The sequence below is a fragment of the Melospiza georgiana genome, chromosome 21, assembly GCF_028018845.1.
Source record: "Melospiza georgiana isolate bMelGeo1 chromosome 21, bMelGeo1.pri, whole genome shotgun sequence".
In the NCBI taxonomy this organism is placed as follows: Eukaryota; Metazoa; Chordata; class Aves; order Passeriformes; family Passerellidae; genus Melospiza; species Melospiza georgiana.
Genome location: NC_080450.1, coordinates 11,834,709 through 11,850,456, shown reverse-complemented (window position 1 = coordinate 11,850,456; position 15,748 = coordinate 11,834,709). Strand labels below are relative to the sequence as shown.

Sequence of the window (15,748 nt, the reverse complement as noted above, 5' to 3'; positions counted from 1 at the left end):
TGTTGGGTGTGATTTATTCCCCTATTTTTTAAGGTAATGGATTTAATTTTCCTGCAGATTAATTTTAACAAATCTCTGGTATGAGCTGCAGTAACTGAGTGAGATCAATCTCAAGGGTGACAAGTGTCCTGCTCTGTTATGTTGTGCAAAGGGACAGGTTTGATCACCCTTTACCTGCACACACTCCTTCTGAATATTGGCAGTTATATGAATTTGGAGTACTACTGGATCCACTGTGCTAATCACTCATAAAGACTTCATAGTTGTACAAGGATAGTTTCTCATCTTAAGAAAAAAAGACCTTGAACAGTATGTTCTAAATAGCCAATTCACGACCGTGTAGACATTGTTCAATTCTGCTCCTGCGCTACTTTGCAGCTTACAGCTGTTTTCTGTACCCAGTCCTTTGGCTTTGCACTCAGCAGTGGCTGCATGGAAGTGGGCCTAGGGCTTCTCCTTTGCTTACCTGGACCATGAAGCATTACACAGGTACCTTTAGAGGGTGGCCAGGCTGAAAGAGGCCTTAGGAGAGATGAAGACCCATCTCTTGCTCACAGCAGTCTCAGCTCTGAGGTCAGACCTGGTTCCTCCAGATCTTGTCTCAAAACCCTTCAATATAATGGCTTCAATGCCCAAGAGCTGTGTTCTGTCTGTGAGCTTTCCACTTCTCATGTTCACAGTTGATGGTTGCTGCGGTTAATGGAGACAGTAACACTTATTGATGTTTCTGAGTGGAGTGTTGATTCGGCTCAGTTTGAACTATAAACCAGACTCTTGAAGAATCAGACCAAAAAGGGCTCCTGTGCTAGTACTGTTTCTCACCAATGGCTTATATTTGTGAATTGTAGTCACAATTGCAGATATGGAAGTTGGATGTTCGTAAACTAGTAGAAAACTGCAACATGTGAAATTTTATTTATTCAGAAGCACGTTGTGACTCTAGACTATTTCTATGTAACACTAAGTTTTCCACTCTGCTGCCTGTAGCCAGCCGACTATTACAAGTGTAACAAAACCAGCTCACGCTGAAAAAATGTGTGCATTTTAAAACAAAATTTCTCCTGTAATCACTGTGGATAACTCAGGGTAATTAGCTTGTTTCTATGCTTAACATTAATGTAAATCAGGAATGTTCCTACTGATATTAGTGGAGCTGTATGGATGTAAAGTGAAGGAAAATCCATGTCCTAGGCTTACGCAGAGACCTGCATTAAGGGTTTTGCTAGCTGTGGTTAAGCCAGAGATTTAAACCTCCCCAGGGGTCTTGGTACAACTTTGGGTCCCCTTTAGAGCTCAGCCCCTGCTTAGCCGATGGCTCTGCTCCCTTGGGTGGTCATTTCAGACAGGTTTCATTCTACTTAAGTTAAAACAAATAAAACAAAAACTCCATAAATCTGCAGTTCTTCAGGAATAATAATTTTTAAGAGATTAGATGCTTATTCCCTGCAGGGGAACATTCTGATGCTTTGTTTAGAAAATACCTCATTTTAAAGGGACTGCCCTGAGATCTTTTTGAATGATAAAAATGTTTCTTTTTTCAGTGGGAGGCTTTCCTCTTGTTTAAACACGGCACAATTCAAAGCAGACACCATCACAGCAGTCTTTTCAAGAATTTCTTATCCTGCTTGTATTCAGGCTTTATTATTTAAAAACAAGTAAATGCTTCCCCACCACCACCCTCCTGCCTTCATTTTTTTTTCCACCCTGTGTTTTCCAGGAGCTGTCATTGACTGTGTTTGGTAAACAAGAAATTAAAAAGGCAGCTTTATATTTTTGACATGTACAATTGCTTGTAAAAATGTATTTCTTGCCTTTTGAACAGCGGGGTATTTAAATTTTTTTTTCCTGGCATGGTCATGTCACAGAGAGGTTTGGAGGGAGAAACCTTGGGGCTAAAACATAGTTTAATGAGAATAAAACCCACATCAAAGGATGTTTTAATGCAATGATATACTGTGTCTCTTTCCCAAAGGGGATATGGATGACAGTACTTACTTATATTTCAATTATCTATTCACTGCCTGCATGGGATGTTGATTAAATGGTTCTAAGGTATTAGAGGCCTTTTGTAGAATGCACAGAAAAATGGTGATACTGCACATTCTCCTCAGATCAAAATGTATGTTAGGAGGAAATTATATGGCTCTAACTGCATATATATTTTGTTTCTTAGGGCAGTAAAGAGGGTTGTTTTATTAACTCCACATTTAAATTTGTTCCAGTTGAAATGAAGCAATTGCTGGTTCTCCAGCTCACTCCTGCCCAGGCCTCATTCTGCCACAGCTCAACCCAGACATTCCTTTGCATGCAGCTCTGTTTGGTACATATAAATCCTGCAGAAACACTTGACCCCTCATGCCTTGCTGCTTTTCAGCTCAGTCGATGGGTGTTTACCCCAAATTATTTATCTGAATCTTTAATTGCATGTGGGACAGTTGATAAATCGGAGTACATTGTGCCTTGCCGCACATTAGGAAACATCCCACATGCTCGTGTATAAAGCTGGAGTCACGGTGCATTTGGCTAAATAGCTGCTCCATCTGCTTGTGGAGAGCACTGCAGAGAAGTGATAGGGGCTCCTGATGGAGTTGTCTTATCCTCTGATGTCAGCTCTTCGCCGGGGGGCTGGAGCCGCAGGAGCTGGAGGGAGCATTGTGCACTAATCCTGCCATCTCTGTGTCTTGTGTGGATGGGCCTCTTGGACACTGATTGCAACCATTGCCACTTCTCTTCTTAATTGACTAGCAATGAGTCATTTTCTCCAAAAGTAATGTTAAAGTGAATTTTTACAAACAAACAATATTTAATCTTGAAGCCCATGATCCTTTCCCCATATTGGGGGCAGTGTTCTCCTGATGGCTTTTCTTCCAATATCTGTCAAACATTTCAGGTTCATGTTTGTAAATTCTGGCTTAATGCAGTCAAAACCCCAACACTTTGTTCCTTGTATTAGTATTGAGCCTTGTCTGGTTTAACAACAACAGCATCATCATTCACCCTGTGCCAAGTGGTGTAGGAAGTGTCACTGCTCATCGAGTCCATTATGGAGCTGCCTCTGATTAGAAGCTGCTATGCCCCGAGATCTGTGTACAGTGAGTCATGTTGGAAGTCCATTTCCCTCTGTGAAGGACAGAGTTTATCATGTCTCATACAAGTTATAACTTACATGTTATCAGCTTCACAAGTCAGATATAAAAGAGGTTTTTCTTGCACTTTAATTAGCTGTGTGAACACAGATGCTTGCTCTCTGGTCTCTATGACTAGAAAAGCTGCATTCCTGAGGTTGAGATATGTGGAGAATGGCTTTGATATGTTTTAGTTCGTTATTTTTTTGCTAGGGATGTAAAATCACAAGGAATATAAAATTATAAATCATGCTGGAAAGGAGCCGCAGGGACTCCTATTGCTGCCTGTGTGACAATATTTATGACAATTATGTTCTATTTGCACACTTTGATGGTATATGAAGGGTTTTTCATTTTGTTTTTCCTCTAAAAAATTCTGTACCTCTGGAGGGTAACTGTAGACAATCTACCTCGATGGTAATACAGGAATCCCAAAATACAGCCATCCTCATCCTCCTCACCTCTGAGATGAGACTTGGTAGTTATGACTTCTCTACAGAGTGTTCTCATGCTGTGGGTGTCAAAGGCATGTTTGCAGTGGTGCAGGGGAATCTACAGATGGGCAGAAAGGAAATCTGAAATTTGAAATTTGTCAGGCTCAATCTGCTCCATTGCTCTTCCACTGGCTTGTGTCTAGAGGCTGATCCTCTTCCCATGGCAGACCTTTGCTTCTTGTCCTGCTCTGTTTTGCTGTAGGGAATAACTTAATTCTTTCATTTTCATTGCTCCTGGAAATGTATTTAGAAGCAGTGTTTAGAACCTGTGCTGAGATGACTGAACTATCTTCTCTCTTCTGTTTTTCCAGGAGCAGGTTGATAAAAATACCCTAGAACATCAGTTTTCTCTGTCTGAATGGGATTGAGATCTCACCTGAGACTTCTTTACCACTGCTTTCCAAATCTTGGCTGAGCGCTTAGCAGAAGCACATGTTATATTTAATCATTCTAAATCAGAAAAATATTTCTGGAGGAACCAAATTATCCATCCTGTTAGTTAGGTGGTGTCTGGCTCTAAAAGAGAGGACTGAGATTTTGAAGTAGAATAAATGGATCACTTCACTGCCACACTCTAAGGTTAGATCAAAGAGGAGAATTTAGTTTAAATATTATGGGGGACATTTTTCAGATTTACTGTAGGTTTGTCTTGTAAGCACTTAAAAAAATATTTACATTTTCATGACTGCGGGAAGCTGTGAATATTATTAGTCACCCATTCACTCCTGCCTAACAAAGCCGTATACCAAAAGCCTGTTGACACTGCACAGGGTTCCTCAGGGTTGTTATGATTAACATTGTGATGTAGATATCAAGTGTAATAAGAGCATAAACATTTTGTAAGTATAGGTCCTTTTCATTTGTAATTCTTTATTTCCAAGTGAAGTGATGAGGCCCAGTTAGAGTATCTGCTTAATAACAAAGGGAAGCATAAAAGTTCTACTTCTGTCTGAACTACAAGTCTCCCTACGGTGCACTGAGCTATCTCATCCCAGACCTGGGCTCAGACCTCAGGGCAGGCTCATGAAAGCATGAAAAACCAGATCCTTGTATCATTTGCAGAGAGTTAAACTGGTTAAACTGAGAGCAGATGTATAGAGAAAGCTCGATGCTGAGTGTGGGACTCTTGATCTCCTTCTTTGGCTGAGTAAAAATTTTTGCATCACCTTAGCAAAACCTTCAGCAAAATCAATCAAGCCAATTTTTATTTATGCAAGCATAAAAAAGAGAGATGTGTCCCTTTCAGGATGAAATTATTCTTTTAAATCAGCCGTGTTTGTTTATGATAGTTTTAAAGCACCTGAATCTAGCAGGGGAGACAGAACATCTGCAGCTTGGATTCTTGAGGAGTGAGGGGAGCATTGCCCCCACTTTGTGTAAATTACAGTGTTGATCATGCTTTTGTACAATGATACACACCTGTGGCAGGGTGGCCTGGGCTATGTGCTTGGTCTCTTTCTTCTTTGGGAGAGAAATGAATTGACACAGACAGGCAGTATGTTAGCCTGGTCTGTGTTTGTTTACACTAAATGCACTTCTGAGTGAGTATATTTGATGGCAAAGCTGGAGCTGGTGGCAATTGAGAGGCAAACTCAAAAAGGCATCTCAATGATGAGACTTAGCCAGCAATACATGAATTTTATCCATCACTGAACTCTGTTTATGCCAAGTTCTCACTGTATGACATTCCTTGAGAGATTTAGACATCACTCACTGAATCCTTCCCTGTTTCCCTGTGGATGGTCCAGCTGTCATTCAAAATCATGTCCAGGTTGGTGCTGATGGGCCTGGCTGGGCCCTATGGACAAAGGAAAGGTATTAGGGGTGATTCCTTTCAGAGAGATTTGAATTTTAAAGAGGTTTACTTGAGGATTGTGTCTGTAAACTCTTTTTCTGCAGACATAATTGCTGTGGTGTTTAAGTGTGCTTAAATGCTACTGGTTAACCCAGCTCCTTAGATTTTTGGGGAGCATCTGCCACTCTCATACTTCCTCTTAACAATGAATTCTTCCTTAGCTCAGATTTTATGTTACAAGTTAGGTTTAGAACTTTTTCATTATTTTCCTCGCTTTTATTTTTTTTCCCATTTTGGGAAAAGTACTGTCCAGTCTGAGATTAGCAACATCTTTATCATAATCATTACCAGAAAGCAGATTACAAAAAAGACATTTACAAAAACACAGGTGGGCAGAATTGCAACAAGTGTTTTCTGGCAGTCTTAAAAATCGTGGTACACTCAGTTAAAGGTGATTTGATATGAGTTTGATATAAAATTCAATACTCTTAGTACTTGTAGACCACAGCAACATGTTTTTGGGGATGAAATACCAGACACTGACAGAATGTAGATACTACTTCTTAACCTGTGAAGACAAAATTAAATCATTAACTAAGAAAAAAAAAAGAGCTTGACAAGGCTCCCCATTTGTTTGTGCATCTTCAGCGTTAAAAGATAGTCTGTATTCTGATATTTGCAGTAGATGGAGAAAAATTGAATTCCCAATTAAAAGTGCAGTTTACTCTCACGCTTTAGTTTTAAACTGCATCATCCTTCACCCCTTATCATGACTCATAAACTTTCTTGCATGACTGAAAGAGAGTAAATTAATATCTATTAAACTCTTCCTCAACATTTTCTCCCTTAAAATAATACCATTTTCACTCATTGATATATATATAGTTTAATATATATTGCTTTGTTTAATGTAACTCTGGTACTTTGCTAGTTTAAGCTTCAAATCAGCAGGTTCTTGGGCTTTTCATAATATTCAGCCACAACATACCTGTAAAAGAGAATACCAAAAGTGAGAGCATGAGTTGCCTGTGTTAAGTAAGGCTTGTGACTGGTGCTGAATCAGAACTACATGAAAGAAATAAAGGTCTGGCAGTATGTCCATTCTGCCAGTATTACAGCTATGGTTTTTTTTGTTTTAATTGGAAAGAAATCATTCCTTGAGACTAATCCAATCTATAATTGAAAGTTCTAGTTGAATGTAAAAATATTTTGCTTTGAGTCCTTAAAAACCTCAGCCTCAAAACTATACTAATTAGGGGTCATGATGTATTACAGAATCCTGGAATAGTTTCTATTGGGAGGGACCTTAAAGACCATCTAATTCCAACCCCTCTGCCATGGGGAGGGATGCAACCCACTAGATCAGCTCATCATGTAAAGACTTTGATTCAGAATCTTACATCCGAATGTGGATGTTTTTTTCTATCAGGTACATCCTCAGTTTGTAGAGCTCTTTGAGAGTTTTATCTATTTTTTTTGTAAAAATAATTAGAATCATTTTAGTAAAGTCATCAGCAAGGAAGCTACTGATCCCTGTAAGTTAGTAGTGTTGTTGCTATGATAGAACTTTTACAGTTGACAGTGGTCATGGATATGTTTTTTATTACTAAATATATAAATAGACAGCCTGAAAGGATTTGTGTGGAAAGTTAAATTTTAATTTCAGAGTTGGTAGATTGCCATCATTCAGCATTCTGCCATGATTACTGATTTCTTTTGAATGCTCTGGGCCTTACCTCAAACATAAAAACTGTGTGAGGCAATTTTTTACCTTTCCATCAAAACTAATTTCAGGGATGCTGTTGTGGCAATTTGGGGCAAAATGTCCTTTTCCAGCCTTCTGGCTCCTTTCTTGCAGTCAGCTGAGTTGTCGGCACTCACACCAGCAGACGACCCCATTGCCAGTTCCAGGCATCTGTCCATCAGGGGAGGCAGGGCTGGGAATGACACTAATGCAGTCCAGATGTGTGCTTGAAAGAGGTGGGCCTGCATCCCCGTTACCTCAGCTGTGGGAGCATGAAGGCTTCTGTCAGTCTTCATAACACCCTTGGCTCTTTTCTGTCTTCTCCAGGTGGGATGGGGTTGCCTGCTCTAACTCCTGTTGTTGATGGCCTTTTCCAGTTTTTCTGGTGGATCCCTAAAAGCTGCTGAGCAGAGTTCAGCAGTTCTTGGGTGCTGATCTTAAAGAAAATAAATATAAGTTTAAAAAAAATACTTTTGGCTGATGCTCCTCCCACTGAGGGAGGTGACCAAGCCAAAGCCCAGTACTGTAAGACAGTCATGCTGACTACAGGCCCAGCTCCTGCCCTGGGACTTGTTTCCAGCAACTCTTAGTCTTGCCTGGCTGCAGGAATTGAGAAGATGCCAGGAGATGAGCAAAACTAAATCAGCAGCTAAGGGGGAGTATGGTTTTCTGCATGGATGTAGGTAGGTGTCTCCATGGACATCCTTTCGCCTTCATGACCATGGGCTTCTGCAGCCACAGAAACCATCAAAGGGGTGGCACTTGAACTTCTGTTTGTGTAACCTCTCATTGCTGTTGGAAAAGGGCGAAACCTTCAGACTGAAGCTTTTGTCTAAATTAGTAAGTGGCTTCAGAAGCCTTGAAAACTTATTGCTGACCTGGAAAAAATTAGGGAAAAGAGGAGGGGGCTTTCTCCAGTAGCTTTGTACTGACGAGTAGTCTGGGGACATTTTTAGTACCTAGAGATTCCAGAAATAATAAGCAACTTATGATGCTTCCTCCTGAAAGCTGATTTTAATTATGGTTTTGGAACAGCACTGGACTCGTATCTCAGCTTGTGATGGTGAAATGTAGTTGCAGATGAGGGTCACACTTGTGTTCTTTGTCTGCCAAAATACCTTCTCTTGAGCTCCTGCTTTTTTCAGCCCATCTGTGCAGGAACCTGGTTCAGGCTGTCCCTCTTCTTATTACAACAAATTGTTTTGACACTATATGCAGATAGAATTTGGGCCCAGAGTAGCAATATTGAAATTAATTTAAGCCATCAGTCTCACCTCTGTTGTCTCAGCGTTGTTTGCCTGCCACCATGGAAGATGCTGAAGTCAGGGATAATTTAGTACCATTTCTGTGGGTGAGCAAGGGGAAGAAGCACAGTGGTCTTACTGAACCTGTCTCTTGGATCACACAGAAAACTCACAAAAACCCAAACCCAGTTTTTGTCTCATTCAAAAGTAGGTAAATTGCAGTTTATTTAAAGGGCAGAGTCTGTGCAGAGTATTTGCTGTTACTAAAAACCCACACAGAGGAACACAAGGGTATGTATTTGGCTTCATTGGGATATGGAAATTACTCTAAATAAGGTTTCTTCTCTTTCCACCCTCCTTGTTTCACAAGCCCATGCCTGGATTCTTCCTTCACCATCCCTGCTCTGCTTATTTTAGAGCATCACCCTGCATTTGGCAGAACGGATCCAGGGTCCTGTGGCATGAGGGACAGTTGTCAATACTAATGACATCTAATTCAGAATAATCAACTGGGAATTTAAATGTTCCAAATCCATTAAGGTATTCCACTCATGCTGCAACTAAATAAAAGAGCATTGTTGTTTGGGTTTTTTTTAGTTTACACTTTTAGAAGTAGGTGACACATCTATGAAGGATTTTTGACAGACAGGGAGAAGATAAGATTTATTACCTTTTGTATTAGGCTTTGAATCTAACTTTAAAATATATGCACTTATACTTCACCTACTTTTTATGTAGGTTTGTTGTGCCCAGTTTCCCATTGACACATGGTCACAAATTGAGTTTCTTATGTATTTACATAATATCTGAATGTGAATCCCATAGAACTGCTGATTGAATGAGTGCACCTGTCCAGGATTCATATGTGCTTTGTGTCTGCACTTGTATGGGACTGTCAGTCTCTTCACAGGAATAGGTTAAAGCATTAGATGCTGGTGCAGGAATTTTCCATAATTTCAAATACTCACAGGTTTTGAGAGAGAATTGTGTTTTGCTCTTGGTTGTTTTTTTTTTTCTATTTTTTAAAAAATTCATTAAACTTTTGCCCCATTTTTAACAGTTTTTTAGATTGTAGTTCAAACTGTATTTTGACAGTCACCTTTACAAAATGTTTTGGCAAAGACAGCACAGAAATGCCTGTGTAAGTAGTCCCACTGTTGATCATTATAGACATGAAGCTTGCTGATGCTGCTGTGAAATAGGTAAAATACTACAGTAATTTTATAGACAGGCAAATGCTTTGATTTGTTTTCACCTCCTAATTTTTCCAAATAAGCCTGTGAGTCAGTAAATACTATTATCCATGGTTTCAGATCCTGTTAAATAAATTTATTTCCTGCACATGTGTGTAAGCTCATTGTTTGAGTATAACCAGAATATCTGTAAGTGGTGACTAGTTTAGGGATTATATTATTGCACATGAATTAAAATACACTGCTGCATCCTCCAAAGCCTCCTCACTCCTCTGGATGAGGGTTCATGCGGATGTCTCATGGTCATGTGCGTAGGAGATAGCTGAAGAGTGCCCATGTGGAATTCCTCCTGCCTGTTCCCATTCCCCCCAGCAGCCCTGGGCTGTCCTTGAGCAATCCTCCCCAGCCCAAACAACAGCATGTCTCCTGAATGAGGAGAATGTGGGCCCCATCTTCCTCCTGCTTCTCATTCTCCTCTTGGATGCTCTCAGTGCAGTGTGACTTGGGTGAGGCCATCTTGGGTGAACTCCCTGGGAAAAGAAATGACAACACATTTCCTTTGCATCAGGAGAAGTTTGATTATTCACTAGTCAAGATGAAATTCTAAAAAGCTTTTAGTTGAAGGTGGATGTCTTTTAGCACGTTAATTAGGTAGATTTTAGTGTATTTGTTGTCAGTAGAAGAGAGAAGAGGGACAAGGCACAGCTACTAGGTTTTGGTTTGGCTTTAGGAGGTGCCCTATGTGGTGACATACTGGGTATTTTAGAGTTGAAATTTCAAGAGAACTCATTTGGCACTTGCAATATTTTTCCAAAGCCTGATTTTAATCAGCCAAATAACTGAAACCAACTCCTCCCAAGAATCCATCATAAAACCTAGTTTCTTACTCAAGATGTTTGCTTTCTGAGCTAGCTCCTTGGCCAGTTTTCCAATGGAAGATTGCCTTTTTCCCATGGGAGTGATTCCCTCAGCAAACATGAACGCCCAAATGAAATGAGTGTCTATCACCAGCCTGCACTTACTGCATGGGATGGTTTAAGGATGAAGAAAACCATCAGAGACCCCTCAGCCCCTTTTGAGCACTGTGTAAGAATTCTGTGGCATTGGGTTGCCCAAGGCTGACATGGTCAGTGTGGTGGCATGAGGCTGTACTGAGAGGAGCTGTGTGAAGCTCAGTAAATTCAGTAACAACTGGTAAATTCAGTGACAGCTCAGTGTCTCAGCCTTTCTCTGGCTCCAGAATGAGGTGCTGATCTCCTATGGTCCCTTGATGAGATGTGGGGCAATGGAGAGTGCATCAAATCAGCCTGGCAATGGAGAGTGCACCCCCGTACCTGAGTACTAACAAACAATGTGAGCATGGACATGCACACTGGTCCCCAGAAGATGTAAACTAGTAGAAATCAGAATACCCTTTAAACTGCCGTGATTTAAACCTAGGCTCAGTCTTGTCTTAAAATCTGCAGTGTCACTGAAGCAGAAAGAGCATCACCAGTGACTGAAATCTCTCTGCATTTTCCTCAAATATTTTCTTTCTCGCAGTGAGGAATTGCTTATACAAGTTTCCATGAGAGTGAGTTGAACTCTCTTCTACCTCATTTTCCACCATTAAAGAAAAGTCCTGATTTCTCATTGCAGTGTCTATGTGGTGCCAGAGAGTATTTAAAGAGGCAGAAATAGCAAAGCTGAGTCATCAGATCACAGTATGACCAGATCAGTTGGAATTTTAGGAACAGGCCTTTGTAAGTCAAACAATTACTCTTCTTTGTTGAGGAAACACTAGAGAGAAATAGAAAATGTGATGTTCCCAGGATGTCTGAGAGTAAAGTAGTTCAGCTGCTTAAGAGGAACCACCCCACTGACTTTATGCCCTCCCCCGAGAGCATCAGGACAATTATAGACACTGTTATAGACACTGATCAAACTGCCTCAGATTGCCCAGAGAAATTGTGGCTGCCCCACTCCTGGAAGTGTTCAAGGCCGGGCTGGATGGGTCTTTGAGCAACCTGGTTTACTGGAAGATGTCCTTGCCTTTCAGAGAGGGATTGAAACAAGGTGGGCTTTAATGTCCCTCTCAACACAAACTTCTGTGATTCTGTGGTTACATACTGTGCCTCTAGGAGCTCCCCTTAAAGAGGCAAAAAAGAAGAAACTGAAAAACAAAAATGTGTTCTCATCTATCAGGATCACAGCAAATCTTTTGAAGGTCTCAGCCACCTAACTTCACCCCTCCCTTTTGATAAAGCTGTATTTTTAAAGGTATTTTTCTGATCTGTTGGTTGGAACTGAAGGCAGCAGACACCTGGGGTCAGGGCTGGCACCGAGGGCTGTTGGTGCTGCAGGGACACAGTGAGGCAGAACAGGAGGGCTTTACACTCCCACCCTTTGCCTTCCTGTCTGAGAAGAGACATGAAGGGCTGGTGCCTGCTCATGGAGGGCAGTGTTCGTTTAAACTGGAGACATGTAGATAAGTCTTCACTCCTTATTAGTGAGAAAAGTGCTCGTTGCATTAGATCAAACTGTGCCCTCATTTGTGTCTGTGAGCCCTGCAGGGTAGATGTGGGAAACCCAGCCCTCATAGAATCACACTGGTCTTTTGTTGCCTCGAGAGTGAGTATTGTGTGAATCTGGTGTTTACTGTCTGACTGTATTTTATTCAAGAATCAGTCAAGATAGATTTGTTTAACCAGGCCTGCTCAGACTTTCACTACAGAGGGGCAACATCTACGAAGTACTCTGGCGTTTGTGGTCAGTGTTGGGACCGTTGGCAGTACAGATTGTGTTTTGCACAGGAGCAAAGGAGCTCCTGCACAGGAGCACCACAGGCTGCAGAACCAGAGAGCACAGCTCCATATGGCTCCTTTCCTGAAAACAGCCTCAAATTTTATACATCTTATTGTCAGTGACAGGCAGTGACATACCCTCCCTCAACCCCTGCTGTATTGGTAACACCAGGGGTGGTAATGCTGAGTAGAAATATGTTCTCAATACACTGCATTGCGTAAAATCTCTTGATGGTTTAGAAAAGCTGGATAAAATTACTTAGTCAATTTAAATTGAAGGCAGATCTTTAGCATAAGATTTGCTCATTTCAGTTCTTCCAGGTATTCAGGATCTCTGTACTGTATTGGTCTAAAAAATATCTTAAATATAAAAATTTGACTGGTAGAAATTTTTGCTGATAAAACTCCCATAAAAATCATCCCCACCAGCAGATTTTTCTTATTTTCTTATGAGGCTTGGAGCGGTGCTTGCAACACCTATTTTAGGGTTAAGGATTTGACCAGAGGGCAGAGTGGATTGTAGAACACAAAGGCTTCATGATTTTCAATTAAACAAAAGGTGTAAAGCTAAACTCCATGCAGAGACCTTCGTTGCAAGCACACATATTTTCTGGTTTTACATGGATGACTGTGTGTATTTAGCCACATGGGTTATTAAATACAACTAATGTAATGGCATTTTCCTCCTTTCCAGAGCTTACCCACACCACATTATTTCTTAGGGGCTTTTAATTCTCTCTTCCTATTATACCAAGCACCTCAAACAAGCACACAGGAGGAGATCCCCACCAGCAGCAAACATGTTGATCTGGCGCAAGGAACCACAGCTAAAGCTTCCTTAGGGTTGTGGTATCATGCTGCCTGTCAGGTGTGGTTCTGGTAGCCAGACAAAAAATCCTTGTTCATCCTATTTGAATGTTTGTTGTGGAATTTATTAGCAAAAGTTTACATAGCTCTAGCCACTTTCTGACAGATTTTAATATGAGTTTCCAACCTTCTCTGAGCTCTCAGCTGATGCACAGTAGAAATGCACAGAGTTAATTTGTTCCACTGTTGTTTGCTGCTTTTGACCAAACCTAAAATATCTTCAGTTAATTTCAGTCATGCTTACAAGATAGCCACTTTTGATTCTGCTGCCAGCTTTGTTTTGTTGTGCTTCCTCTGCTTAGTACAGTGCATCAGATAAATGGGGGTGTAGAACATTCAGACTTTTTTCAGTAAAGTCAAAGAATACTTTATACCTATTGATGTAATTTCAAAATGATTGAATGTACTACTTTTCTCATAAATGCTTATTAATTTTGTGTCTAACCCTGTTGTGTTTTGAAGGATCCGTTGCATAACTGCAATCAATTAAAAATCTGACAAACTGCAACGATTTTAATTTACTCTCAACTCCGAGTGCTTTTTCCAGTGGTTAAATTCACTAAAATTAAAATGAAGGAGGAAGATGTGCTGAAAGCAGCAGTTCTCCATAAGGGAGAACAGTTCTCCATTACTTGCAGAGCTTGAGTTTATTTGGTGAACAAGATTAAGAATCACCTCCATTGCAGAGCTGTAGCAAGATTGTCTTCACGTTTTGGGAAGGCCTTTGTTAGGATGGGGGCTCAAACAAGAAAATTTAGGATGACTGAGTAAAACAATAACAAAAATTCAGTGTTAATTTTGGGGGGGAGGCCGAAGGGAAGGGATGGCAGCCATTCTCTGAGGCCATCTCCTGCTCAGCCTGTGCCACGTGTCTCCCCACAGCCCCCTGCTCGCTGTCTGCTTTGCTGCCTGCTGTGGAATCCCGGGAGTTGCCCTGCTCACACTGGGAGTGAACCCTCTCACCGGGGCCCTGGGTGCCTTCAACATCTTCCTCTACACGTGCTGTTACACGCCCCTGAAGAGAATGAGCATTGCCAACACGTGGGTGGGAGCTGTTGTCGGCGCCATTCCCCCCGTCATGGGCTGGACTGCAGCTACTGGGAGTCTGGATGCTGGTGAGTACAAGACCCTTTCGTTGGGTGAGTGCTTGTCAGGATAATGAACCTACTCAAAAGGCAGTAAACTTTGTTCTTTATGTTCTTGACCTGACCAGGCCAGGTTGGACACAGCTTGCAGCAGCCTGGTTTAGTTGAAGTTGTCCCTGGCCATGACAGAGGGTGAAAAGAGATGATCTTTAAGGTCCCTTCCAACCTAAACCATTCTGTAATCCTGTGGTAAGGCTTTGAAAGCAGCTAATTTTGGTAACACTCTCCTTACACAGGTATTTCAGGGCAAAACAGAGCTGATAAAGCAGCATGACCTATTTAATATGTGTTCTGACCATCTTAAAAAAATCCAGAAGGAAAGTAGCATATTTGATATTCACATAGGAGAAAATGTTACATAATTTCAGGGTTCAAATCGTATTCAGGATTAAAACCATATCCAGTCAGATGAAGCTTGCAAGGGCCTTGCAGTTGGAAAATTCCTAGATGTGTTTTACTGTCTTTCCACAAGCCAGAAAATATCCTGGGAAGATTAATTTATTGGTGTATTTCTTAATTACCCATTGCTAAACTCCAAGTTACAAATGCTCCTTCCCTCATCCTTGAAAAGCAAACGAAGATTTCTATTTTAGTAGCTGTGAACCACTTTTACATCCCTTGTAAAACACTGATCTCTTCCGCAGCTCAACTCTGACACAATCAGGCCTTGTTTTTCCTGCCAGCTAGAAACTTAAGAATCAAAGTGGCTCCACAAACTTATAGTCTGAAGCAACTAATGAAGTGCAATTAATAGGTCTGTTAAGAGTTGGTTTAGTGCACACTCATCCCACAGGGGGTGCATATTTAAGGCTTGAATAATATTTTTAACAACAAGGCTTTTAACTAGAAATTATCAGAATTTTTGCAAAATCTGTTCTTTATGCACTTCCTAATAAAACTCGGTCTGAGTTGGCTTTGTGTCCACATGTTCCCGCACAGATCTAAACCAAAGCAAGGATGGAAGGTGTTGTGGGTTTTTTTTTTCATTGTGTGCTGCTTCTATACAAATACTCTCTTCTCCAAAAGTTACTTAGACCTAGAACTTTTATATAAGAGAATGTATAGTGTCTTGTGTTAGGACTGCATAACAGACATAGTTAGCAGCTCTGTACTTTAGAGGAGCAGAGGGAACATGACAAAAAAGGCATTGAGGGGCTGGAGCTTGTCCAGGGAAGGGAACGGAGCTGGGGAAGGGGCTGGAGCAGCTGAGGGAGCTGGGAAGGGGCTCAGCCTGGAGAAAAGGAGGCTCAGGAGGGACCTTCTGGCTCTGCACAACTCCTGACAGGAGAGGGCAGCAAGGTGGGGGTCAAGCTCTGCTCCCAGGAAACAAGGGACAGGATGAGAGGAAATAATTTCAT

General features: G+C 41.2%; 1 protein-coding gene across 3 annotated transcripts in view; it reads left to right on the top strand.

Annotated features, from left to right (window-relative positions):
• The window catches only part of LOC131092141 (protoheme IX farnesyltransferase, mitochondrial), a 95,849-nt gene that overhangs the window by 65,990 nt on the left and 14,111 nt on the right, over nt 1–15,748 (top strand). For all 3 annotated transcript variants that reach the window (XM_058038683.1, XM_058038682.1, XM_058038681.1), the window contains exon 6: nt 14,128–14,360. In XM_058038683.1, coding sequence (XP_057894666.1) covers nt 14,128–14,360 — 233 coding nt within the window. The remainder of the gene's footprint in view (nt 1–14,127; nt 14,361–15,748) is intronic.